The sequence below is a fragment of the Apaloderma vittatum genome, unplaced genomic scaffold (assembly GCF_000703405.1).
Source record: "Apaloderma vittatum isolate BGI_N311 unplaced genomic scaffold, ASM70340v1 scaffold22795, whole genome shotgun sequence".
NCBI classification, from domain to species: domain Eukaryota; kingdom Metazoa; phylum Chordata; class Aves; order Trogoniformes; family Trogonidae; genus Apaloderma; species Apaloderma vittatum.
The window spans coordinates 53,926-81,900 of record NW_009716856.1 but is presented as its reverse complement, the minus strand read 5'-3'; the positions used below and the strand labels follow the sequence as shown (position 1 = coordinate 81,900).

The 27,975-nt window shown below is 38.5% G+C and overlaps 1 protein-coding gene across 1 annotated transcript in view; it reads left to right on the top strand.

Annotated features, from left to right (window-relative positions):
• Positions 1-25,977, top strand: part of LOC104274155 (calcium/calmodulin-dependent 3',5'-cyclic nucleotide phosphodiesterase 1A-like) — a gene marked incomplete at its 5' end in the record, with an annotated part of 37,962 nt that extends 11,985 nt beyond the window's left edge. The window contains 7 exons of the mRNA XM_009869698.1: positions 1,467-1,568; positions 1,688-1,808; positions 5,584-5,665; positions 7,234-7,354; positions 9,256-9,440; positions 18,310-18,585; positions 25,901-25,977. Coding sequence (XP_009868000.1) covers positions 1,467-1,568; positions 1,688-1,808; positions 5,584-5,665; positions 7,234-7,354; positions 9,256-9,440; positions 18,310-18,585; positions 25,901-25,977 — 964 coding nt within the window. The remainder of the gene's footprint in view (positions 1-1,466; positions 1,569-1,687; positions 1,809-5,583; positions 5,666-7,233; positions 7,355-9,255; positions 9,441-18,309; positions 18,586-25,900) is intronic.
• Between the last annotated feature and the right edge of the window lie 1,998 nt (positions 25,978-27,975).

The window sequence follows — 27,975 nt, the reverse complement described above, 5'->3', positions numbered from 1 at the left end:
TGAAGAAACTGCATTATTAAGTAAATCAAAGATATCAATGCAACATGAAAGATCAGTGAGAATGACTAAAGTAGGATTCTACTATTGTAATAGGCATTAAGGGCCACAAGGATGATCCAGGGGCTGAAGCACTTCTGCTACGAGGACAGGCTGCGGGAGCTGGGATTGTTCGGTCTTGAAAAGAGAAGACTTTGAGGGCACCTAATAGCTGCCTTCCAGTACATGAAGGGAACCTACAGGAGGGCTGGGGAGGGACGTTTTACAAGAATGTCCACTGATGGGACAAGGGGAAATGGGTTTAAGTTGAAGGAGAATGATCTTAGGAAGAAATTCTTCAGTACGAGGGCAGCAAGACTTTGGAATAAATTGCCCAGAGATGTTGAAGGTGCTCCCTCTCTGGAGGTGTTCAAGGCCAAGCTGGATGAAGACTTGAGTATCCGGATCTAGTTGAGAGGCGTCCCTGCCCATGACAGGGAGGTTGGATTAGATGATCTCTAAGGTCCCTTCCAGCCTATGCCATTCTATGATTCTATGATACTTTAATGTCCTTAAGATAGGGGATGTGATCATGAAGATAGATGCACATAATCAAAGATTTGATGTGGTGAATTTTCCCCAGTATACATATAAGAAACACTTGCACATAAATCCTCCTAGGCCGTTTAAAAAGCATGTAAATAAAGATGCAGTAGACTCCTATATAGTCTATAGACCATTCTTCTACATCAAGGAAAGTAATTATTGTTGACTAAATTATTGTGCTTTCATATAAAATCAGAATTAATACACTTTCTTACAGATTCCTGTTTTACTGTTTTCATATTCATTTATTAGAAAGCTGATGGACAAGCAAACATCTCTTAGCATAATACCAAGATATAGATAAATCACAAATCAAAAACTTGTTCTGATTCATGAAATAGGCATTAAGGTATTTTTGAGGTGAAGGGCAGTTTGCCATAATGTTCATATGTTGGTATAAAGTTGGTTTAGTTTTAGATATTAATACCTTTTGCTCTTCTGAGTGTTTTCACAGCCTTCTTCCTCGGTTTACTGTTATGCCTGTTCTGCACTAATATCAGGACAGTAATGTCCTCTTATGTGGTGGTAAGCCCAGAGACCAACTGTTTGGGTTTTTTTAATACTACTATAAAATCAAGGTAATACTTATAATGGATGATAGAACTTCATGTAATTTTGGTTTATGCGCTAGAAAAGAGGAATTACAAAACACTGTGACTCTGAAAATGATGACAGGGTGTATTTTCTGAAGTACATTACTTTCACAAAATCCCTTTAGGATACAACATTCAAGTTGTTAATAATTTATTTAAATGCTTTTTAAAATGTAATAAACCCGTGATGTTGTTTAGAAAGTTATAAATTAACAAGTAGTACTTAAACAAATGCAACATACATAGAATAAATGAATTGTAATCAGTCATTTTGCTTTTAATTATCCTTAGGGAGTTGCGCAGCTTGGTCATTGAGATGGTCTTGTCTACAGATATGTCGGGTCATTTTCAACAAATTAAAACGATGCGACATACTCTACAGCAGACAGAGGGGTAGGTTATTTTCCATTATGTTCATTATCTATAGTCTTTCAATGAGCTCATGTATTAGAAAAGAATTTAAATAGTTGCTTTTGTTTTGAGATAATTGGAGCATGTCCTTGAATTGACAGGGTAGACAAAGCCAAAGCCATGTCTTTGATTCTACATGCAGCAGACATAAGCCATCCAGCAAAATCCTGGGAACTGCACTACCGGTGGACCATGGCCCTGATGGAAGAATTTTTTCGACAGGTGCCATTTTAAAAATCTTTTAATAAATCTAGTTCAAGAAGCAATGGTTACACAATTAAATCTTTTCATGAGTCTACCAGCAAGGATGCTGTTGGTTGTGATTGACAAGCATAGTCAGAAGTATATATTCCTTACTCTTCATACATACCACAGACATTAATTCAACTTTTATGTGCATGAATAAGATGAAATTGTTATAGCTCTGTATCTATTTCAGCTGATACCAGCATTCTGAGTGTTGTAGCATTTTTTTTCTTTCAATTATAATATAACTTGTCAAACTGTTTGCATTTTTTAGACAGAGATTTATATATGCTTTCAGTTAAAAAGAAGAACCAGCAGGGTAGGATGAGAGACCTGAAAATAGGAAGAACTCATGTTCAGCAAAGACGACAAAAAGTTGTCTCCACATTTCAGAAAGCACTCCTCTTTCTTTTCCTTGCAAGTGCTTGCCATGCCGATGCCACATAGATCTGGAGGTTTTGCTTTCATAACAGCCTGATCGAAAGCCAGAGGTTAGAATGTATTGTCCTGTTAGCACTGTGGCCTAACGCAGGAATGAAGACACACTTTTGTGAAAGTCTTTTCATGCCTGTGAGATACTGAATTCAAAAAGAAAGCCCAGTAGGTGTTGGTGTCACTGCTGCCATTTTGTTTACTCACCTTGTCAGGTGAAAAAAAAATACTCTCCAAAGGGTGAATAGTCTCCCTGTAATGAATATTTGCAACCTTGCACATTTTTAACGTAACAGTTACTGAAGTACAATTGATAACCAAAAACCAGTTTAGGTATTACACAATTTCTGCAGTTAGACATGGCTTTTAAAAATACTTGATACAGATAACAGAACAGTCTATGTCTTGCTCAGTTTGATTGTCATTTTTTTGCTATATGCTGGCATTTTCAAATCAGATAGGTCACATTGGAGAAAGGGGTCAGGCAAATAAAAATTTAGTATGTTAAACCATGAGATTGTTTGAACCATCTGCCCTAGAAGGTTCTTGCTCTGTTCCCAGTGATTCTTTATACGAATTCCCAGTAGGAAGCATCGGGACATCCTTGATTCTGGGCTTTGCAATGTGGAGACAGTTTGGAGAGCTGGTGCCTTAATCTAAATAATGAATGGACTGAGTTCTGTGGAAATACTGAATAGAGTCATGAGTTTGTGTCTACTTCTATAAATGGAAATAATGAGGATTTTGAACTTCAGAGGAAAAAGGAGGAGCAGATTGCCCTGTATATATATTGAAAAGGTCAGAAATGACCAACTGTAAAAACATTTTAGGCACAGAGAGACAAACTAGACAGAGCCCATGGGACACTGAGGCAATGTGTCCCATCAAGTGCATGTAGCATTAGCAATAAACTGTGCCACACTGGTCCTTGATTGTGTAGGATCAACTAATGCTTTTGTTATTCCTTTATCCTTTCATTAGAAGAAGTAACTGGATCCCAAATAAGTTGCTCAAAGAATTGAGGAGGCACTTAGCAATAGAATCAGATGACCATGTATGTATGTCTGCAACTCAGCAGTGTAGAATGTGAAGGTCTTTCAGGCTGTAGAAGAGTGTGCAAGGAACTGAATCCTTCTTTATATTTACTGCTAAGAACAGTGTGTGTGGAGTAGTTCAAACACATTTAAAATCTAATGAAGTAACTAAATGTGTAAATGCACTGAGCAGTTTAGACACAGTAGGTCTCTTGCTTCCAAGATTGGCTTGGCTGTGCGTCCTCTGACCTGTTGATCCGAAAGAGGGTGTGGTGGAAATCTCTGGGATTTCCAAATCTGCATCAGCCAAGACAAAGGAGTCCAAGTGTATACAAAACCCACTAATTCTTCCTTTTCTTTCAAGATAGTAATTCAACTACTGCTACTGTCTTCCAGGAAAAAGCAACAGAGTCCGAAACTGCTGATGCAAACCCAATTCTTTAACAAGCAGCTTTCAAAGTAGGGAGCACCAGCAAAAAATGAACAGTCACCTAGACAAAAAACTTCAGCTGCAGCTAAAGGTTAAAATATGTGCCAGTGTTAACTTCAGGAAAAAAGCTTAACAACACTATAAGTTTAAAAGCAACAACTACAGAAAGTGTTTTGTAATTCCAGGGAAACTCTGAGCTATTTGTTTAAAATAGAAATACACCCACCCATCTCAAAACCTTAAAATAAAGAAACACATAGTTCAAGTCACTTTAAGAAATATCACAGTTCCTGTAGCATTCTGCTTCCAGTCTGACTAGATCCAAAAACACAAAAAGAGACTTTGTCTAGCAAGTTCAGCAAAGAATTTTTTTACTGTTTTGATTTTTTTCTTGATTTTAAATCTCATTAAATTTTAATGATTGATTTGAATATCAGTACTGTGTCAATTGTTACAGTTTACAGTAGACTTAGACTTATATGATATTTAAGTATTAATTATGTGTACATTAATTGCAAAGTAATTAATAATTGGTTTATGTTTATGAAAACATAAAAAAAATCAGGCTGATTCTTTGCTAGTGTGGAGTTTTCCCCTTTAATACCTAGTTAAAGGGAGATTACAGAACTAATATTGCTTTAGAAATTCTGTATTCAACAACGGCTGAAATTGTTAGAACTATCCTTGTTTATATTGTATCACAATCTGACTCCTGCATTTACATGGACGTGCCAGTAGCACTACTCCTAGTAGTAAGTGTTCATGTATTCTTCTACACTTTGTAGTCAAACTATGGACACTTGGGTGTAAGATCTAAAGGCCATCATGATAAAACTCTCCTCTTTCACATGAAACACAACCTGCAAGCTATAGCTGTTCTTGTGTCTGAAGTGGGTTTTTTGGTGCCAAATCTAGTTCAATGATACATGACAAAAAGGCTAAGGAAGGTTGATGCTGCCCCCTTCATCCATCAGCTTCTGACGAGCTCTCTGGGCAAGTGGTATGTTCATGTACTGCTCCCCACTGAATGATCATGAAACAGCACTCTCCATGACTAATGTAATATATGGAGTCATTTTACTTGAAATAGTTTTCCTGTATGCAAAATGTCATTGATTGAGGGAAGAGGTTTGTCCAGCAACACAAATTATAACCTTCTTTCAAAGATGTCTCTTTAGGGTTTTTTGCACCGCTAGACTTACTTTTTAAGCATTTGTGAGTCAGCTGGTCTACCATGCTGAAAATGGAGATACCACTCCCCCATCTGTTAAGACTGTTACGACAAAAAAACTATTTAAATGTGTTAGATGTTGAAATTTTTTCAGAGCGAGGTTGTAGAAATCATATTTGTAATGAAATTGAGCTACTTTTTTATGGTTTCAGCAGCAGAGTGAGTTCAAATCAGATCATGCACTAGACCTTTGTAAATCCGTTGAAGAAATTTTACATGTTGGGTAAACAAATGTAATAGAAGAAAACACTTAGATATTTGGCATACTGTAACAAACAGGTCTAAGTATCTCCCATCCCATTACATCTGGAATCAGCAGGACTAAATTGTGAATATTGAAGGACTTTTTATATGCTAAATCTCATTTGCATTTCAGGAGAACTTGCTCGCAGTAAGTTCCTTTATGTAAAATCTGCCAAATCTGAGTTAGAATTTTGACTTTTACTTTTCCTGAAAATTTAAAGACAAATAATGAGGGTTATTTTACCTGTGGCTTTTTTTTTTTTTTGGAATGTAAGTCAACAAAGTAATCTGTTGAATAAATACTCAGAATGTTCAATTTCTTTTGTCTTTCTGTCCCGCTATCCGATACATGCTTATAACATTAAACGTTGTTATTTGCAGGGAGACAAGGAGGCTGCTTTAGGTCTTCAATTTTCCCCACTCTGTGATCGCAAGTCTACTTTGGTAGCTCAGTCCCAAATAGGTAACGACAAATTGTGGATTTTTTCTTTTTCTCACATGTGTAGGAGTCTGTAAAATCATGTGGATATTTCTTATACCTGTTCTGAATTTTCAAAATGCCATCATCATTGAATGTTCCAAATGCCATCCTAAAGAAGGTATTTCTTTGTACCTATCTGTTCACCAAACTCATATGCTCCTAGAGCAGAAATGTACTCATCTCAAAAGAACATGAAAGAATTTCATCATGTGTGGTCCAAGGAGGGGTAGGGGAGGGATTAACCAAGGTACTGAACATAAGCCCAAATTTTATTGTAGACTTAAGAGTTTGGGAAATTTTATCCTCAGACAGATTGACTCTTGCTCAAGAACTTGCAGGTCTGTCTCTCCTGCAATCTGAAAGCCTGGTACTGCTTTGTGGATACATCTCAACTTAAAGCTAATTCATACATCAGATCTTTATACTGCAGTTAAGACCATCAGTGTGGTGGGGTCAAACTACATGTGGTCAAACCTCCTCGAATTGACAAGGACCACTCCGTTCTGTTCCTGTCAATCCTAATTGCATTTTGATCAATGGTGGCCAAACTTCAGTTTCCTGTTTTCAGGAATGTAAGTCTTGGCTTTTTCTATTACTTTTTTCCTCAGCAATAGTAAGGAAATAAAAATTGGTAAAAATCACAAGGACATACCAGCAACTCTGTCTTTTATGTGAGTGAACACAGTACTCAGTGAGAGATTGTATAGATGACAGCATCTTATCCTTGACTTGAAGCATGTTTTTATGTTTGATCTTGTCACTGAAAATGTCCTTTATTCCATTTCACTGGGACTTGAAAGGCAAAATGCTTGAGTGTCATTACCTATTGCAGGAGGGAAGCTAGATTCTAGGCTGAAGCACTGTTGCTCACCTTTGTGCTGTGTTACATGGTTACAGTATGAAGACATCTGAAAATCCCTTGCTAAGCTCATGTTTTAGCATATTTTTTTTCCATTAAGTGCTCAGCAGAGAATAATGCTTCATTCTCTCACTGTGTCATTCCATACCTTGATGAGCACTTTAAAATGTAAAAGACATTGTTCAGAGCTGACATCTCAGAACTGTGGGATGAATGCTGTCTCCTAAGGATATTACTTGTTCTCTTCACTGATTTGACAGTACACTCCTACACACTGTGAAATAGCACTTTACCTCCACCGAATAATAAACAGCAGTTTGAAATATTAACTCCTTGGCAAGAAGCTCTGAATGGTAAAAAGGGCAGTATGACTTCTAGCCTCCTGGCTCAGTGCTAGCTTCCCGTCTATTCAGTAATTATTATTAATTTCAAATGGTAGATGTTTTCGGCAGTGCATACAATTTACAAGAAAAATTAATGGAAAACTATAATTACTAATATCTAGTTATATCTGTACAGCTTCAGGTGTTTTTAGTTTTAGCTATGGGGATTTTTTCAGGATTATACTAGTGGCATCTAGTATATTGAATCAGGACTGCAGTCAGAAAATCAGCCTGACATCAAGTATTTTTTCTTAGATTTGAGAGCTATAGAAATGTAAAATTTGATATTCTCTCTTTTTCTTCTTTAGGTTTCATTGATTTCATAGTAGAACCAACGTTTTCTCTTCTTACGGACTCAATGGAGAAAATTGTTATGCCTCTTATAGAGGAAGCGTCAAAATCTGAAAGTCCTGCATTTGGGACACACAGGTATGAATGCACTGCTTAGTTATTCAACTAACATAAACATGATTTCATTCTCAGAAAGTTGGAAAAGTAACAGCTGTCCAGTATTGCCCCCATGTGGTGCTATGTTGTATTTGCAATATGCTATTACTCCATTGACTGGAATGCGATCATGCGTATAAAAAGGCAAAAACACAGTAACGAGCAGAATACATGTATATAAAATATAAAGTTGATTTTCTACAGCATGTCTAATAACATTTTTTTTCCTTTGAGTCTCATCTTTGCAATAGATTACTGAAGTTCCTAGTTCTCTTATTTTCGGTATAATTTTAATTGACAGTCATAAAAGTTCTTTCTGAGAAACAATTGGAAGGGGAGGTGGTGAAGGTGGTTTCAGGTTTTTTTCAGTCTTTTGTTATGCTGTAGGTAACTATCCTCCTTCACCTTTCCCTGTTAGTATTATTTGATATATACACTTAAGACAAAATTGATTCCACTTATATTCCACTTGAGAGACCTAAATACACTGTAAGTGAGATGAGGGTGGAGCGTTACCCATCAGGCTTTTGTTTTTTGCATCACGATAGAAGTTGTCAATAAAACAAACTAGCTATGTCAGACAGTGTTATCTGAGTGACTCCACACTGAAAGCATTGTTTCATACTCTGATGCTGCTTTTACAAATATTACCTCTGTTACCACACTTTTTTGAATTTTAAAACTGTAATTTGAGCTTTCACTTAGGCTACTAATATGGTAACTCTGCAGGACAACTTTTCATTTGCTATGTATTAGATTTTAATAGCAAAATGATAAACCTAATTCTTTCCTGATCATGCATTTACATGTATTTTGGTTACTAGGAGTAACTAGAACTGGGTATTTATGATAGTGTTCTTAGTGTTCTGGGAAACAGTGCTAAACTAAGGCATTATTTACAAATTTGTTTACCTGCTCATTTCTTCACAAATGCATGATTAGTAGCAAATGCAAGTGATTAGTAGCTCCAGGCTTCTTTTTCAGCTGATGTTCATCACTGAGCGGTAGATGAACAAAGGCTTATGACCCATCAAAATTTCCTCTTGTGGGGTGGGGGACAAAGGGACTTTTTCTTGGTATGGAATCAAGAGCTATGCTTGTGAAGAGAGTGGAAAGCCTATAGCATGACACAGAGATGTCTGAGCCAGCAGAGTTGCACAAACACTACTGGCTGCATGCTATGAGTATATGGTGTGGCATTCACTGTGGTGCCTGGAAAACATGAGAATTAGAGCCTGTTATTTCCATTTTATGCCATTCAACATCTTTGGTGCATGAGAAAATTACAGTTAACTCTTCTTGTGCAGTTCTCACTGATATATTCACTGCAACTGTATTTTCTGATTAGTGGAAACTCATTTGTATGAACTTTAATATCTGTCATTGATAGCAATGAGATAAACTGTGCAGCATAACTGAGTGACCAAAATCCTGCTTTGACTATGCCTGAAGGCATGTACCTGGAAGAGAATTCTCTGCTGAAGCTAAACTTACCTGTCACATACTTTCATATCTTGCTTTTTTTGAATGGGTTAACAAATAATAATCAGATATTTTTCTACAAAGATACCATTCACTGTTCAAAAACACAGCTAAGAAGCTGCTTCAAAATGACTACATAAACATTCTTTCAAGAACCAACTTCAAAGTAATGTATTTTTGGCTGTCAGATTTTTTTCAAGAATTCCCTAGAAAAAGATTTGGTCCCAGGTTACCGCTTCATGAGTTGAAGAAATGTCTCGTGTCTTAGGCACTCTTCAGTGAAAACTATTCTTTCAAGTTAGTGACTGCATATGGGTCCTAAGGAATTTGACTTAAATTAACTGCTTCTGTATTAATAAAATTGCCTGTGTTAATAATTTAGGGTTTTTTCCTTTCTGCAGCCAAAATAGTTTGGGAGCAGTAAGCAATCCTGAAGCACAAAGACGACCCACTTTTAAAAGTACAAGTGATGGAGGAACTCACACAGAAAATTCTCTAGCAACTGTAGACCTGACAAGCTTTAAGGACAACTTGATGAAGATCATTCAAGCAAACAAAGAAAGATGGAAAGAATTAGCAGTAGAAGGTATGATATGCTAAGTGGAATGTTTTTGTAGGTTACTCCCTAAGATCTCCTCTATTTTCACTTTTTAATTTCCTTCATTCTATAAAAATACACAGTTGTCTTGTATTCGTATATTTTATGTCTTAATGTTTGTTTAGATGGTCCCGTTTTGCTCTCCCAGGAGGTATAAAGAGATGTAGGTGGTCAAAAATTTAGGTGTAGTAAACTTACAGCCTATACAACAAGGGTCTGTGGTCCTCAGCTTAGCTTTAGCAGTCTGATTTAGAAACATGCATTCTTGCACATTTAATCATAACTGAGACTGGCATCTTCTTTAAATGCCAAAATAAACAATTCAAAGTCATATGTGCTGCCACATTCCTTAAGAAACATAAAAGTTGTATTTTGCTATTAGAAATGTTATTTATTCCCCACTGTATACAACAGAATCCAGTAACGCAGACTTCCTGGGACTATGCTGTAGGCAATTATTTAAATGACCCTGTGGATCTAGAGATTTGGGCAATCACATCGTATATTAGACCCAAACAAGGCAAAAAATGACTCCTCATTTGCCAGTTGATAGTTAATAAGGCCAAACTTGCATCAAGCACCTTAGTTCATAAGCCATACCTGAGTTAGTTATCTGAGTGAAATGATTTGGGATAATTGGGGAACGTGATTTATAACCTTTATCCAGGGTAGGTGAATGCCATGCAGAAATATTTTGTCCACAGTCAGTTTTGTTTCCAAGCAAGCGCCTGGCATATTTCAGTGTAACATTTCACTGCTGGGACTGGTCTTGCTGTACATGACCTGACATTGACTGCAAGGAATGGTACCCTGGAACCCTGTGTCAGTCATCCCATCATCCAAAGCACCTTCTTTTTTCTCAAAGAGGTGTCAGAAAAGATAGAAAAACACCGTGGGCAGTGCTAAATCCTAATTTAGTGCTAAATTGCAAATTAATATTCTTATTAGGAGAATATGAAGTAAGAACAAGCTTCCATACATCTGTTCTGAGAATGACTTGGGAGTTACTGGAAGGGGCAGCGCTGAGGAGGAGATTTAACTAGTATTATCTCTTCTTCATGAGCAGCTTCATATGATCAATTGCCTCTTCTGATATTGTCCAACTAATACTGACTGGTAAAAAGTACAAAGCTGCTAATTTGTGCTGATCAGTAGTAGCAACAGAACGTCAGGGTGTCCAAGACCGCTTAGCTACAGCCTGCAGAAACCAAGTAGCCCTGGACTCTCTACAGGCAAGGTCCCTCAGTATGGGAGAATGGAGAACTTGCTATTTGGAATTGTGCCATTTCTGAATGCATGTAACTAACCATTGTGGTTTTGGTGCATCACCTTTTTGGTATATTGTTTTGGAGGTGTACAGTGCTATCAGAGATATTTCCAGTGCTTTGTAGTGTTCTGCAAATTACTGATACATTTACTTTATTTTTTACTGGGCTGTTGACAGATATTGAAAACAAAAAGCTTCTCGCAGCAAAAGTTCTAAGAATTCTTCTGGGTAAATGGTTGTTTCTTTATACAATTAATATTAATGTGAGGCCCAGCAAGATCCAGGAAAATCTGAGCATGCTTTCTACTGTGAAAAAAAGAGCTATTAATGCTACAAACTCCATGGACTTTGTTGAGATTGTGTTTGTCCGTATTCTAGGATGCCCTTCTTGTCTTCCATCAACTTGACTAATGAAGTATGTCTAAATATTTCCTGAACAGAGTTATGGAATTACAGTAGAATGTACATTAGGAAAACTGATGGGTAAGTGGAAATAGCTAGTGTTGAGGTCAGCAATTGATGAGCAATATCGACTCCGTGTGATTGTGGTTGAATCTATTTTGCAAAACCTCTGAGAACAAGAAAGAGATGTATAGAAAATTGTGCCTATCTGCAGTTGGCTGGAGCATAGTGTGGAGAACTTCACGATGCCTGAATAGAATCTAGAGGAATGTTGCGAATAGTGCGAATACTTTTGAGTACAGATTTATGGTTTTTTTGTACACAGACAGTAAGCTTTTTAATAAAAGCTGTGGGGGCGTTATATAGGTTTTGTGAAAGTTAAGATTTATTTTCCATTCAGGTGGGGTGGAATATGTGGGCACTTAGGTTGTATGTGGACACCAAGGGCTGCTGGAAATAAGTTTTCACTAAGTGAACACAGCCCTCTATAGAGCACTATGTGAAGTAGCACCTAAGTTCCTTGTTACATAATGGGAGAAACAATCTTCCCCAACTGGTCCAGATCAGCAATGTATCTGCTCTGAAGATGCATCATGAAAAGATCCTTAATCAGACTGTGCGAAATTAACATCTAGGAAAGAATGAAACATATTAAAATACGTTCCCTTTCCACTTGAAATTCCTTTTAGATTGCACTCAAGTTTGATAAAGCTTGTAAGTGAACAGCCTGAGACCTTGCACTTCAGATAATTTGCTCCATCTATTTGGATCTCATGTTATCTTCTCTGACTCTGTTGCTTGATGAAAAGTCTTTAGGTAGCTCTGGGCATATGTATGAAGTTCTGTTTTATTCATATGTAGTAGGAGCACATACTGAGGGAAGAAATATCAGGGGTAAATCACTACTGGGTGAAAGGAGTGGCATTACTGCTATCATTGCTCCCAGCACAGTAATTTATGACAAACTGTGTGCACTGAGGAGGTCACGTGTATGAGGACAGTGTGCTGTGGTAGTAAGCAGACTTGCTGCTAGCGTAGATCTCCAAACATGCTTCCTGAGCTGACTGTGACAAATAGTACTCATGCTGTTAAAAGAACCATCTGCATTCTTGTCAGTGGGCTCTGCTAACACTCGGCGTTATTCCTGGATTAGTTCACAGGCTCAGGAGAAGTTTTCTCTGTAAAATGTAGTGATGCCGATGCACAAGCAATATAGAAAGGAATCTAGCAACAACGCATATGATTATCATTTCCTGTCAGTGTGTCTCGATCTTCTGCTCTGGCCTGACCCTCCAGCTTCTCACCTTTTGAGGATGAAACTACTCATGAAGCACTGGTTGGATGCATTTCAGCTGGAGCAAGGGCTCCCTTAGCAAAGGCTGAAGACGGTAACCTGACTCCTGTGCCCAGACAAGCTGGAGCAGAAGACCGAGATACACGTACAGTGCTGCTGACAGGGCAGATTTCCTGGAGGTACTGGTGCTGCTCCCTGAAAATATAGTTGCTCTTGAGACTTGGTTTAGAGTAAGCAGCTTGTGCATGGAACAGTGTTCTTTATTTCGAAAAAGCCTATGTTAGTAAGGAAAGCGTTTATCTACCTAGGCAGCTGTTTGAGAGCTTCCTTAACAGACGGCTCACTAAATAAGATGGCTCCATTTTGCTAAAAAGACCATGTCTTGTATAATTGATGCAGAGGAGCTCAGTGCTTTATAGCCTAAGGGTCCTCAACCTTTCACCACTGGAGAATTAGAGGAATGTTTCTCAGGCCTTTCAGGGAATCCTGTTAACAGGGAATTACCATAATGATCAAACATCTGGGATTCTAATTTGAAAGTCTTGATGTTTAATTAATATTCCAAACCCCTAATCACCGGATAATGTGTCTTTGTTCAACTCAACACAGTGATAAAGAGATGATTCCATCCTGCGCTTTTTTTTCCCAACACATAGCATTGATGGCTACTGCTATTTGCAGTTGTGGTAGTTGTAGCAAATAGACAGTAAAGGTGATCAAATGAGTCTGAGAGGTTCTTTCATTAAAGAAAACATTTGCTAACTGGACTTTAAGGTCTGGAAGGTATTGACTTACTGAGAAAGCCATAAGAAGCACATAACTTGTTGGGAAAGCTTTAATTTTTATATAAGATCATTCATGAGGCAGTTCTTAGAACACAGAGAAATTGTAACACAATGATTTAATATTTTAAAAATACAATATTTACTCCTTATCCCTAAATGCTTATTTCTTCATGCTTATTTTCTTCTATAAAAGTGTTCTAAAGATTTACTAATAAAAGGGTGTAGACAGGTAATCATGCTTATCATCTGTACAGTAGTTGTCATTGTAAATAAAGTTACAGAGATTAGTAAGTATTGTTGTTTTCACTTTATAGTTGAGTAAAAAGAGACACAGACAGCTTAAGACACTCACCCCAGGTCATATAATAACCTGAGGGAACGCAGCATAGAGACCAAGGGTCCAGCCACCAGTCGAATGGGGCCCATCACTGAACCATGCTAATGTCTCCATCTTCAGGATAATACAACAGCAGCATTACTTGTTGTTTCCATTTTATCCTTCGGAAGAATTAACCATAACAGGACCTGACCAAAGGTTGCATTATTTGTGTGGAAGGTGATCAGTGGCAAATCTTATCCTCGTGCCTTTTGGCAGTGGACTGTACTGCAGGGCTCAAAGGTGGATGTCTGGGATGGCTGACCGCCTCAGCATGGGATGAAAATATATGAGGCTGAATGAGGCTCTCTCACTGTCCTGTGCTTAATTTTGATGGGAAAAATATGAAAAAATGACAGCTATTACATCTTTGGAGTAGAGTGGCCTTTTTTTTTTTTTTTTTTAAACTGTGAGCAGCAACTTTGAATAACAAATGTCTCTTCTGAAAGACCTCTGCATGGTACCTGTGGGCTCCCCTCGGGCACTTTCAGTCCTGCATACTTCAAGTCACAATAACCACAGGGTTTGGTTCCATTTTGTCTGAAGATTTTCTCTGCAGACTCTCTAATAAGAAGAGGGTAACAGCTGCTGAAATGTGAAAATCTGAGAGTGGTGATCTGATAGCATGTTAATGTGATTTAGCAGCCCTTAGGAAGGGCAGGGGGTGGGAGGACATGTGTGCCAGTCACAGAAACTGACTGACAGTTTGACACATGAAATCTACCCTAATGGGCTGGTTTAATCTGTTGGAGAAAAATAAATTCAAGGGGCTAAAAGGAGTCCCATCTAGGACCAGTGACTGATTTTAATTGCAGTGCTAAAACATTAAGGTCATAAGCAGTTTTTGAGCTAACCCAGAAAAGTTTTAAGAACAGTGGGAAAAGGTGAATTTTTCACCATGGTTTGAGGAAATGCAATGAATCAGTTGAGCTAAGTGTAGCATGAAATGGTTTTTTATGGGTAGTATCTGGTAAATCACAGACTGAGTGATAACTGAACCTGATGATGGAACGTGTTATCTATATCCCCCTGGAGTACACACCAGAGAGCTGGCCTGCCTCTGCACATGACAAACTACATGACGTGAAACAACTTTTCCCTGTAGTAGGCTCGGAGCAGCATGCTCCTCCTTTCCCCCCGTCCCAAAAGTCCCAGCATTCAAGCCCCTAGGCTTACAGATAAGCAACAAAAGAGAAGTACAAGGTGGAGGTAGCCACCCCAGGAAAACATAAACTTGCGAATTGTTTTTAACCAAATCTTTTAGTAAAAAGTTTAGATAGCTACTTAAGCATGTGCTACATTTTCTATGCAATGTAATACCGTGATTTTAAGCACCACTGGCTTAAAGAGTTTGCATTAGTTTTACATACTTCATCTGTGGTGAAGTTTGTATGAAGAGTTGAAAGTGGAAGGGATCAGTTCTGAATAACTTAATGAGTTACTGCAGTGTATTCTTGGGTTTGAAAATGTCATGTTGCTTGGGAAAAATCGTGATTGTCTGGCAAGTCTTAGACATGTCTTTAAACCTAGGAGTCCCAGAGGCACTGGGATCAGTCCTGTCTTCCTGCGAAGTTTTGGCGCTTGTTGCCTGTTCTCTTTTCTTGTCTTTAAAATAGCTGATGTGAGAACATGTCTTTTAGAAAGGTGCAGTTCCTTCCTGTGTTATCTTGGTTTGGGTCTTTTGTTATTGCTTTCTGGAGTTTTGTTTTACAGTAGAAAAGAAAGCAAACAGACCTAGAAATCAAAGTTTGTGGTCATATACAGAGAGTCAGTAACATCCAGCAGCATTCTTCATTACAGATTCCTCCAGTAATTTAATTCTTAGTGAAGATGAACAGCTTTCCTCTCTAATTCAGTAGTTTGCTAATTCTTCATACTTTGATGTTATTATATCTTTCTGTAAGGGTAAGTTATTGTAGCTTATTTTCAATACAGACAGTGGAAATACCAAAGTAATTCAGCAGACATTTGCTTTAGTGGGATTTAGCACTCTGGCAGTTGTTGCCATTACCTGATTCAAGGTGTTCTGTTTACACATGGCTTTTATATTTTTCCTCTCCCTCTTGTTAAGTCAGTATATGCTCAAGTGGTGCAGCTGCTGGAGACAAAAAGGTATCTTACAAGCCCTGTTCTGTGTAGATGATAGTAATTGAATACTCTTATTACAGAAATGCCAGGGAAAGAAAGTTGATGGACGTATACTGAAGAGAAAGTACCAAAATGCGGAAAAACTTCCTCACCACTTACTAGACCATGTCCTGAAAGTGTGGCTGCATACACAGACAGTAACATAACTGAGCTGATGGAAATGAGTGTTGTAGTTGATAATGCAGGCTCACCAGAGTTTCTGCAGCAGTGGAGCAGCAATGCATTGCTGACCACAGAGTCCTACAGCACAGTGCTTGAGAGTGAGCTGGGTAACAGTGGTAGTGTTTTGTGGACAGTTTAGTCCTTTGCTGGACTGACAAGAATTCAGTGTTCCCATTCACTCCAGCAAACAATTAAAAAAAATAAGACCATAAAGAATTTACTTCAATTTTCAGGGACATATTAAGACAAAAAAAAAAAAAAGATGACTTAATGAAAAGAGAGTAGTATCTGGTGAAAAAGGGAGAGGAAAGAAGTCACCTTCATGAGATAACACATCTTCTGTAGGTGCACCAAGTACCAGAATTTTTCAGCTGTTCTGAAATTTGGCTATTGCCTTACCACTCCTGCTAGTTTTCCAAGCAAAACTATGCATTACAATTATTTTATCAACAGCTCAGCCTAAACACAAGGGAAGAAAAACAACACATTTACAACACTTCTGTTTACATATCAGATGCTATTGTTGCTTCTCATGGAGGACAGTGACTTAAGGCAGGAGTTCAGAAGTGACACAGAATTACATAGGAGAGAAATAAGATTGAGTCACCTCTCAAAGAGGAGTTAAGAGGAGCCATTTGTTTTACAGTGAACTCACACAAATTTTCCTGAATAACACTGGGGTTCTTGTAAAGAAAACAATACCTAACAGTTAAAAAAATGTTAACAGGCCCAACTCTGGGTACTTTTACCAAGTTAAAACAGAGAGAGCAAAACCACTAGCAATGATAATACAGACCCCAGCAGAAGAGAGACTAAAGTTAAGGAAAAATGTTTGTGGCTCTGCTGTATGGAGGCAAATATGGCACATAAATCAATTCCTTGGGACAAAATCCTTATGTGTATAGATTATACCATGAGTGATAGATGCTTTAATTAACATATCTAGATTGAACATCAGATTTTCTTCAAGTCGCATATATATATATTTCTTAATGTCTTTAGCCCAGCCATTTCTTTGTAAGAGCTGCATTGAAGTCTGTAGAAAAAGAATACTTGAAGTTTCAAAAGATCTGGTGTCCAAAACAAGCAGGTCTCTAAAGTTTAAAAAAAATAAATGGCTTAACAATAGCTCAAATTTGAAAGTTCTCATTATTTTTGGAAGTGTGACAGAAATTATAAGAACTGACAAAAGAAGGAAACTATTTAACTATTCCATAATTCTGCACATCAGTTCAGATTTGGAGGTGTTCTTTCCTGTCCCATTTCACAGACCAAATTGTACTTCAGGGAGAGCTTTCTTAGGATTCGGAAAAGTGAGGTGATGGACATGCCAAATGCTCGCTACAGTAGAAATGTGATTACAGACTGGGCTCTTTCACTTGTCCTATGCATTCACTTTTGGTCTGGATTTGGACTGGTCACTCACAATCAGATTTTCTAGGAAGTGCCAGTTGAACTCATTAAATATCTCAGTGCTTGGTTTCCTTCCTTAATACGGTGTGGACAGCTAAGTTAGAAATCTCATGTAATATCATGCAACTGTTTAATAAGGTGTTGTTCAAACTGCAATGCTCTCGTTTTTTGAGTTCATGGTGTTTCGTATCTTCTATAATAGCATACAGATTCTAAAATCTGATTTTACAAAACAGATTCTAACAGCAAGAGAAATAGGCCCTCCATGAAGATGATAGTCATCTTTTATCAGACTTTTCGCTCCATCACAAGTTTTCTATTCTCTGTTTTCTCTCTCTTCCTGTTCCTCCTGGTACCACCTTTCTGTGCTGCCATTTCATTTGTACTGTTCTCCAAGTCTCTGCAATAGAGCAAGGAGTAGAGCCTTCCACAAGCATTATTTTCTCTGTAGTTGCTGACCCCTGAAGCTTAATTTCCCTCATACTTCGTTGCCATTCTGTATGTGCCACTAGCTGTAATGACAGCAGTACTGGACTGCATGTGTGTAACCTCTCTAAGTCTGTTCCGGCTGAAGCTCTGTGTTAGCTGTCACTTTGGACTTTTCCAGACTGATAGGCCTTCATGGCTTCCTTTCACTTCGGATGCCTCCCCCAATTCCCAGCAAGGTGCTCTTCTGTGTGTCCTTCCTGCTCTTCTCAGTCCTGTGGTGGTGACATGCTTGCAACATGGGATCCTCCTGCTCACATCCTCCGATGTGTCTGATGATGCTCCTTGCTGTGTATCATGGCCAAAAAATAGAGGTACAAATTAGAGATCAAACCAGAACGCAGACCACTATGGTTCGGGAGCAGAATCTGACCCCTCTTAAACACACCGGTGCACATGTCCTTGTGCAGAAAGTCAATGTTCACAATGTTCCTGTGTGCAGCTCTATCAGTCAGTAGTCTGAAATCAAACAATTGTGGCATATCCTTCTTATCTAATTCACATATTTTGTTCCCTCTTTGTAGAAGAACTTGTGAAAAATGTTGGTGAACAGGAAAAAGACCAAAGCAGAAATTCCACAGATGCACAGTTACAGGAAGAGACAACAAGGATACAAAATGAGAGTAGTCAGGGAAGTGATGGTACAACCTGTCCTCCCAGATCCATCGTCCTACAAGTAGTCTCTTTCGACACTTCTCTGAGTGATGAATCCAACTCAGAAAAATGCACTAACTCTGATCCGAACCAGAAAGATCTCACCGATGCCCAGCAAGAAACACAGAATACAGACCCACTGAATGGTAATACTTCATCACAGAGCACCAGTCAATCTAACGAAGCTGTCCAGGGTGAAGCTGCAGCAGTGTCTGGTATCTCCCTATCAAACTTTGGCAGTAATGTAAAATCCCAGAGTAAGGTGTTGTACAAACCACCAGCATAAAAGAGTTCCTTTAGGTGTGTGTAAAAACAGTAGTGTCCTGAAACCATCAAATAAAAGCTCTATGATATAAACAGATATCATCTTATTTATATTAGCTATTTGGTATCTAACTGATTTTTTTTTTTACATAAAATACCAAGACCTTTAGTTAAACTGGAAGAATTATTTTAAAGTAATTTAAAGATGAGTATTTGCAATTAAGTAGCAGTTTGTTACTGGAGAATGAGGTGAACTTTCAAAACAGACTGTAACATTTTCCCTTTGAATAGGTAATTATTCTTTTGCTATTAAAATACACTCCCCTTAGTTTAGACAGCTAATATGATTATTATCTGGTAAACCATGTCCTTTGTACTAAATGTCATGTGAATTTTAGAGTTAACTTCATGCAGATGGAATTTGCTAAGAGTAGTAGGCATGGAACTGTGCCATTCTCTCAGTGAGAAGGATCAGTCTCCTGACTAGTTTGCAGGACAAACAGAGCAGCCAGAAAACCCCTACAATGTCTGAATACTTTTTCAGAATGGAAGTATTTTATCACAAGCTGAATATGATTTAGTATCGGGTGATAGTAGAGGAGTGTCAAGGGCAAGATGCCCAGGCAATAGGAAGTTTCTGAATTTAGTTATTAGAATAAGCTTTGAGGTATTAGGATAATAAGAATAATGAAGGCATATAATGATACTTCTTTTCCTCACTTCTAATTAAAATGCTGAAATCACTAATGCTTTTATGATAGTGAGCCTTGCGATACTGTGCCAGAAGTATGGCGTTTTCTGAGCAGCAACACAGAAGTGCTTAGAAGACTTAGCTTAGACGTAAGTGTATGACTTGGCGTATTTCTCAAAAATGCTTTTTATGGAGAACTCCCACTTATTCTAGAATTCTGCATTCCAGCGCTCTGTGCTTTTACTGTTGACAGTGTTTTTCCATCAGAAATAACAGATGGTTAATTTAGGGTCATAAATCAAAATATTTATACTAAAATTAATTTCACAGCAATTGAAGTTGTCTAATAACTGACATTTTTGTCTTTTGACATGTATTTTTTTACACCAGTGTTTGTATTGAAGCCCAACTTGAAATTTAAGTGCCTTAGAAAAGTGTCCCCACTCCTGGATGAGGAACACAGTAGACAAAACTGCAACTGTAGCAGTTGTGTTGTAACTGTCCTTGGGGGTCTTGAGAGGGCTGACCAAAAAAAGTGCTGTTTGAGAGGTCTTATTCAATTCAGCATGCAGTTAGTGCACTCTGTTGCCTTGCCAATCTTTACATTCCACCTTTTCAACAAGAACAGAAACTTCTTATGTTATTAAAAGCTAATCTCCTTCATTTTCTAAGGCAGGGAATTTACTACAGAATGCCTTGTATTTTAACACTTCAAACTGAAAAAAAAAAGGATAAGAAGTGATTGAGTTTTTAATAGGGTATTTCCAAGGGCAAAAATTATCTGGAAGCTATTTTTTTTTTCTTGAGGATGGTCAAAATGACTTAATAACGTGAATTCCACCAACCCAAGGATATCCCTTCACTAGAGATGACAATATTCAAAGAGTTCAGATAGATAATGAAACTGAAATAAGAGATTGATTTAGTTGTTTTGTGGAAATAGGCAGTATTGATAAGGTCCTGAACTAAAAGCCAGAGCTCCTACGATGACATTGCTTAGCTCTTGTATCACTATAGAGGCAGTGGTGCATAATCTGTGGACTTAAAACAAATCATGGAAAAAGGGGAGATATAGCAAGAGACATCCTTTCGTAATCAAGTGATTAATCATGTAGGAAGTGAAGCAGCAAATTATTTTTAAGGCAAATCCAGCAGCTGAGTGGTGAGCCAAAACTCAGTTACTCAGATCCTCCAACTTACATCTGAGCCATTGTAGGTTTTGCAGCAAACATCTCAGTTGCTGCTGATTGTGACGGAAAGTTTTGGCATAGAAATGTAGGTTTCTGTACTGAAGCTAAACTTCTGCCTGAAAATCTTAACCTGCTATATAAAGATCTTTGCAAGTGAAATGCACTGAAAGGATTTTTCTCCAAGCTCTCCTTTACTACAAGCTGTGCTGCTGATGTGAGTGTATAAAAAGCAGAGGCTACTGCTCACACCGTTGATCAAACACATGCCCAGTCACTGTGAAATTCTGTTCTGAATAGGTCTTCAAATTAGTTTGAAAACTTCATCTGATACGGTTTGTGAACAGATGTAGTCACCAGTTCTTGATGTTGTCATGGGAAATTATATTGTCACAGGAAATTATATTGTCAAAATGGTGTTGTCATAGGAAATTCAGAGAATTTATGCATTCCAAATTCCTTAGATCTTGCATTCTAGAATAGTGACTTTTCACCTATTTAGACCTGTGAATCCTTAATTTTTTTCCAGTGGAAATGTGCATCCCTGGTCAGCTAGCTTAAGCTACAGAAAGTCAGTTTGCATCCCTTTTAGTCTCATTAACCTTTCATGGATCCCCTCCTAAGTAATTCACAGTCCCTCAAGTTAGAAAACCACAAAGTGAAGCTGCATTTCTGATTTGCACTATAGCAAATTTTTAGTAGAGTGCTACTATGCAGAGAATAAGCATACTGGTTAGATGTTATTTCTAACGGCATCTGATATTTGAAGGTATTTTTAGTTGTCACTTTTTGTGAAACATCAGTTCACTGCAGTGTGTTAAATTTACTCTAATCCATCTCCTTCAGTGATTATTTATGTTCTTTTTCCAGCATAGATAAATACGCAGGTAAATGGAGTGCTTGATGAAGGTTTTGCCTGATTTCTGTAGCCTATTAATGTCAGAGCCCAATAATGTCTGACCAGGTTCTTTTAGGTATTCCACACATGAAGGATGTAAAGTTTAATATTAAGTTTACCTATCTGAAGATAGTTGATGTTTCATTGGATTTCTAATTTGGCAGAGTAATACGAAATATACTGAAAGCATACTATGAATGTAAGTTGCACTTAGCAAAATAGAGCAATTGCAATACTCGGCTCTATCCCAATGCCCATGAGGATCCCGCTATCAGTCTCTAGAAGATGCTCACCATCACGCCACTGGGTGTCCCCAGTCACCAGTAAGGCGTACTCAGTTTGAAGCCAGCTCAAGCCTGTTGCGTTTTCCAAAATTATTTTGCTAGTTGCTTAGTTCTTATACTCTAGATTGGGTTGAGTCATGTATTCATTCTCTCCACGCTGCCCTGGCTAACTCAGGGAGACAGTTATGCTCTTCTAAAGACCTCAAGGAGAAACGTCTACACTGCTGGCTGATCCCCTCAGCTGCAATATATAGTCAGTGGACATAAGTGCTTATCTAAACCAAAGCCACTCTCCACTCCACTTTGTGTTGAGATTGCCAGCTTGCTTTGCAAACAGCTCTGGTCAGTCACCCGTTGCATTGTCTCTTAACCTTGATGGACACACTGCCTCAGCCTGTCTCCTTTGAGCCTTCTTCTGTTGTAGGGGTTTGTTGATGAGTCACGATGTCTGTATTCTGAATTTATGTCATTAAATAGTTTGATGTATAGTTTAAATTTAATAACATTCTTGCATTTTCCCAGTATTTAAATGTCATAGAAAAAATATTTTTAATATTTTGTGGTCTTTTGAAATGATTTATAGAGAGACTGTGTCATCATATTCTTTCAGCCAATGAGAAACTTATCCGTCTATCTATCTACCTATCTATCTTATTGAAATATGACAATATTTGAAGTCAACACTGACTCTTTCACAGAACTTTATGCTTCTAATAAACTGCAGGGGAGACCAAATATTAATTTCTCAACTATTCCATAAATAAATTAATAACATATACAGTGGGCTTTTTCTGGGCTTGCCAATTGAAAAGGTATGGTGTGGGCATTTACATCACTTTAATGCACGGGGGCTGGGGCAACAGACTTTCAACAAACACATGGTGAGACCCAGGCCCTGGCTCTCTGAGATAAAATGAATTGTTGCTGGGTTTCAGCGGTAGGTATGTGTACCACTGCAGAGATTGTGCCACCAGTTAAAGATAGCTCAGAAGAAAGGCAACGCAGGCATTTAGTATTGAAACAGTCTGCAATGCTCAATACCAAAGGGAAAACTGAGGCTAAAATGTTTCACATTTCTCTTTCACAGAGGTGAAATGATTCACTATCATTCTAAATAGAGGGAATCCATTAAACTGTCATTGTCGTGGTCTGACTTCAGTTAATTAATATTAGTGTTTTTGCAAGAGTTTCATTGCTGCGGCCTGCATAGAAGGCCCACAACTGCAAGGAGTACAACAATCTCTGTTTTCTCACTCCACTCTCCTTTTTCTCTGTATAAGTGATGTGTGTGATGGTGAGGGATGAGTGTGCCGAGTAGCTTTTGGCACGGAAGGAAGATATAGCACGGGTAGCATCTCCCCTCTTCTGCACCTTTGTTGATGGTCAGTGGATCCTGACAGGACTCTAACCAGGGTCAGATATTTCCAGTGGAGTGTCACTTCAAGCAAGCAGAAGGTAGCATACGCATGACCTTACATTTTTTCCCTGCTTCTGAAAGTAGAGTTATTAGCTGCCATTGTTCTGTCGTTTATAGAAAGCAGAAAACTCATTTCGGTTTTCTGTGGGTAAGCAACTGAATTGTAACAGAGATGGGGGACATGGGAAGATGGTCTGTCTGCATTCTTGGGAACTGTCACTGGATGATTGGATGTACTATGAGGAGGGACTTGCCCATTAAAAAAAGAGAAAACGGGGATTGTTTTCCTCTCCTTGTACCACATCTCTTTGTAGGCATACTTCTTGTTAACTATTGCATTTTACTATCAGGAGTAGCTCTACCATGGGTTCTGGTCAGTGTGAGGGGAAAAGAACTCCAGTTATGACTGAATGTAATTTTTTTCCACAATACCTTTGTCACTTCCATCATCTCACTTTCATTTAATTGAATGTTACAAGATTAAGTGGAACTCTTATAAGATGATTTTTTTTAAGTGATGATTTTCCTTTTCTCTCGAGTGATTTATTAATTAGAACATTAATTTTAAAGTCTGCTTATGTTTAATTAAACAACTGCATGTTTCAGTGATTTATAAATGCTAATTGGCACACTTTAACTTTTCACTCATGATGATAGCCACATTAATCCTTAATATCAAAATGTAAAGGAGATAATATATCTGTGATAAAAAAGATTATCAGTAACTTCACTCTGTATGACCGCAGAGGACTATCCAGTTGTACAAAGCACTCAAGAGCAGCAGCAGCCAATAGCTGAAAGCTTCAGCAGGGTAACTGGGTTAAATAGGAGTGGGCAGATCCACATCAACAATTTTCCAGTTTAATTTATGGTCACGCAAGTGGGATGTGGGGATCATCGACGCCGTGCAAATGCTCGTGGCCATTCAGCGTGGCAGTGGCCCTGGGGTGCTCAGCCCAAGGTGGGACCCTTCTCATCCACGCTGAGCAGGCACTGGTGGCTGTGGTGCCTCGGTCAGCAGCGATCATGCTGCACACTGTGTAGAGAAACAGGGCAACAGTAAATCAGGAGCCTGGTACGAAGGGAAGGCACCTGAGCTGGTGTGTAGGATGAGGCTGGAGGGAAGGTTCACAGAATCACAGAATGCTGGGGGTTGGAAGGGACCTAAGGTTATGGTAAATGAGCAAAGGATGTGCTTGTGGAAGGGATAGTGACTGGAAAATAACAGACATTAACGACCATTCACAAGGCAGAGTTTATCCCATTAAAAAGCTAATGCATTGATAGGAGGAAAGTTATGTTTGGTTTAGAAGTTAATGTTTTGTTTTTATGAAAATTAAACATACCAAGATTTTGTTTCAAGGCCTCCATAAATGACTCCTATCCCACTCCTAAAACTCTATTTTAGTTTTTAAGGATAATAATAAGAAAAAATTTTGCTAGACTCCTCCAAAAGATACTGCAGGCTGAATGGTCTGGAGTCCTTCGTGTTCTAGTTCATGTTGCTTCAATATTGAGACTTCAGAAGCCTTTGGGGAACTGGTTGTCTGTATTCCACCTACATTAAATTTATTTAAAATAATGGAGATGGTGAAGAATGCTGCTGGAGGAATCTATCACTTCTGCTGGTGACCACATTACAGAGGGGGCAACACCCACTCTGCCACGATTAAAAACAATGAATCAAGGGTAAAATCACTAGCAAATCTTTCTTGTCTATAGTGAAGCCATGGTGAATTCATAGCTATTAATTTTCTTTTTTTTCTCATTCTCATGAGTTCTTCCCTTTCTCTTTTCTGAATGGTGAGCCTCTTCTTCAACTTCAACTTGCCAGCTTTCAATTTTCCTTTCAGATCACACATCATCTGCTTTCCCTTTCAGCTGCTTGTACCTTTGTTTTCCGACTTTCAAAAATCTTCCCCTGCATGTATTTTTATTTTTTAACTTTTATGATTCTTCCAGCTCATCTTCACCACTTTTGAGACTTCTATTCTTTTCCTTTTTCACATTTTTCAGTTCAGCTTTATTAATCACTGGTGGGATCACTCAATCAACTGTTTAAAGCTGAAAAGTTACTATATAGTTGGTAAATAAGACTCTGAGTTTGCTACATTCTCCCCATGCCTACTATCTCAGTTTGTAATTTCCTTGTCTGAAATAGTTTAAGCAATAGCTTAATATTATGATTGTCGGTTTGAAATTAATGTTGTATCACTTAGTTTGAAAGCTGCTTCTGTCACTTGGTGTCATTGCTTCTACCTGATTGAATTAATTGAATTTGTAGAACTTGACACTGGCGTCTTTTTTGTCTGAGAGAAGCTTACTTCCAATTTGAAAGCCTACATTAAAGAGGATTTAAACAGCACTTCTCTGTAAAGGGTGAATTTTGACTTTCAGTAAGTTGGAAGATAAAATAAACCAAACCCACTTTATTAACACTTAATCATGTAATTGTCTTCATATTTTGGTTCATATTGTGATCTGTTGCTTTCATTCTGTCTTTTGCCGTGTGAGAATAATGATTAGACCATAATGATTAGTTAATTCAATCCTATTCTGGTGAGAAAGCAATTAAAGAAAGCAGTGGCTGACGCCTCATTTTAACCTTAAAAAAGTCAGGAGGTAAAAGTTCATGTCTGTCTGGGGTTGTGCAGATTCTCTTAGCTTAGTGAGGTTAACTTCCGCAATCAGGGTCCCAATCCATTTTGTTTTTCTTCCAGGTGAACCTAAACACTGTAAGAAGACAGAAGATCTAGTAAAAGCCACTGAGCAGAAAGAAGCACTGATACAGAACTAGATTTGCTATTTCTTAAAAGCTTCTGACATTTCAGGCAGGACAGGTAATTCTGTTGTTTATTTCTTATAGCGGGGAAAGGTTCATACTGTTAGGATGCACTTGGTGCTACTGTTATCCTCCTTTTCTATTCCAGTTGTGGTTTTATTACAAAGTTTTGAAATGAGGACACAGTACATCCCACTTTCTACAACTAAAAAAGGGAAAAACAGTGCTTTTACATCTATGAATCCTTAATGTCAGTCTAAATGATCATGCAGTAAAACATCCTCAATTCATGTATATTAAATAACAGAAATAGCAGTATTAAAAATCTATTGTTTATGAATTTTCATTTTACCTCTCTGGCAGGAGAAAAGAACAACTCTACCTGTTCCTACCCTGTGCTCTCAGGCTGTTACCTGTCAACTTGGTTTTGGATCATCCTGTTTCTGTGGAGAGTGATTGGACAAAATGATCAAAACTGTAAAACATAAAACCCTGAGCTGATAACTCAAGGCATTTAACAACTTGCAAGTTTTCAGTTGTATTTGTTGTGACTATTTCCTCTTCTATTCTGCTTTCTTAAACTAGCCAAAATAATTTTTTCAGCCAAAGTTGGGCCTCGCTTTATTGCATCACTGACACCAGACATTTCCAATTAACCTTGAGACATGTGAGAACACGTTTATCATCTGCCCAGGATTGCTGTTATGTGTCACTGCTACTGGCGTCCAATGGAAATGGAAAGTCATACTGAAATGTTGTTATAGCTAATCGTTCATGCAATCATGCTGCATGCAACATAGAAGCCCTATTTGTTAGCTTCCTTAAAGTATCTGGAAATAAAAGTATGTAGACTGTACAGGGAAGTTGTAGAGTTACACTGACCAGCCTGTGTGAATGATGATTCTACCCCACTGCAGCAGCTGCCCTATGGAGAGAACTGGCGTTGAACAAATCAGTATTTGAAATATCATTTTAAAATTAATTAATAGCACCCAGTATTAAATATGAAAACATTCTCAGTCCTGTAGTATATCAACAATGATGTCAGCCCTACCATGAAAGCTGGTGCTTATTGTTTTGTAGGGTGGGAGATACAGAGACATGAAAACGGCTTCACTTCAGCAAAATACTGTGTTGCTTCTCAGACAGAACTGGAAGGTGACACTGAGGCCTTATACCGTGGTTTGTCTCAAAAGCGAAGGTGACAATATCAATTCTGAAAAATCCTTGCGAGCATTTGTTCCATGAAAAGAAAACACCGGAACATCTTTCTCTGAGCGGCAGCGAAAATGGAGCACACAGGCAGTGACCTCTGCAAGAAGCCTCAGAATGAGCCCTCCAGCCTGAACTGTGCCCAGAAAGAGACCCCATTTTCATCTCTGCTTCCCTGGGGCTGCACGTGTCCCCTCCTGGCGTGCCCAGGCATCCCCCACAGCCACAGCCAACCTGAGTTCTCTCTGCTGGGACCCACTAGGAAGCTTCCATCCTCCCTTTCTGCCTTGCTGGCACTGGGGTGGCTCATGTTGCTGCACTCCCAGTTCTCCGTTTAGGACCCTGTGGTTATTACCTCACTGGCCAAAAGTCTTTGTAAATCAGCCATGGTCCGCTCTGAAGAGGACTCGTGGGGGCGGCAGCACTCCTCTCTGTGCAGAGGCCAGACAGATGACTGACCCCTGTGTGCTCTGCCTCTGCTGCTTCAGGGATGTAACCAGAGCTCAGCAAGCACCATGCTCAACCTCAGCAAGGGCACACCTTGTCCCAGCTGAAGAAGGGATCTTAAAACAGCCACCCTAGGCTGAGGGACCCTTACACATCCTCCCATATCTGTTGACTGTCTCTTTTCTGACAGTGGAGCAATTGAAATCGAGCTGGGAACAGTGCGAGCTCCAAGCCCTGGGGTCAGGGCATGCCAAAAGGTGGAATTCCTGTCATTGAATATGTAAGCCATACACACACTATGCCTAAGTAGTGTGCATAGTTTTAACTTAAGAAATGTTTGTGCATATAGGATGT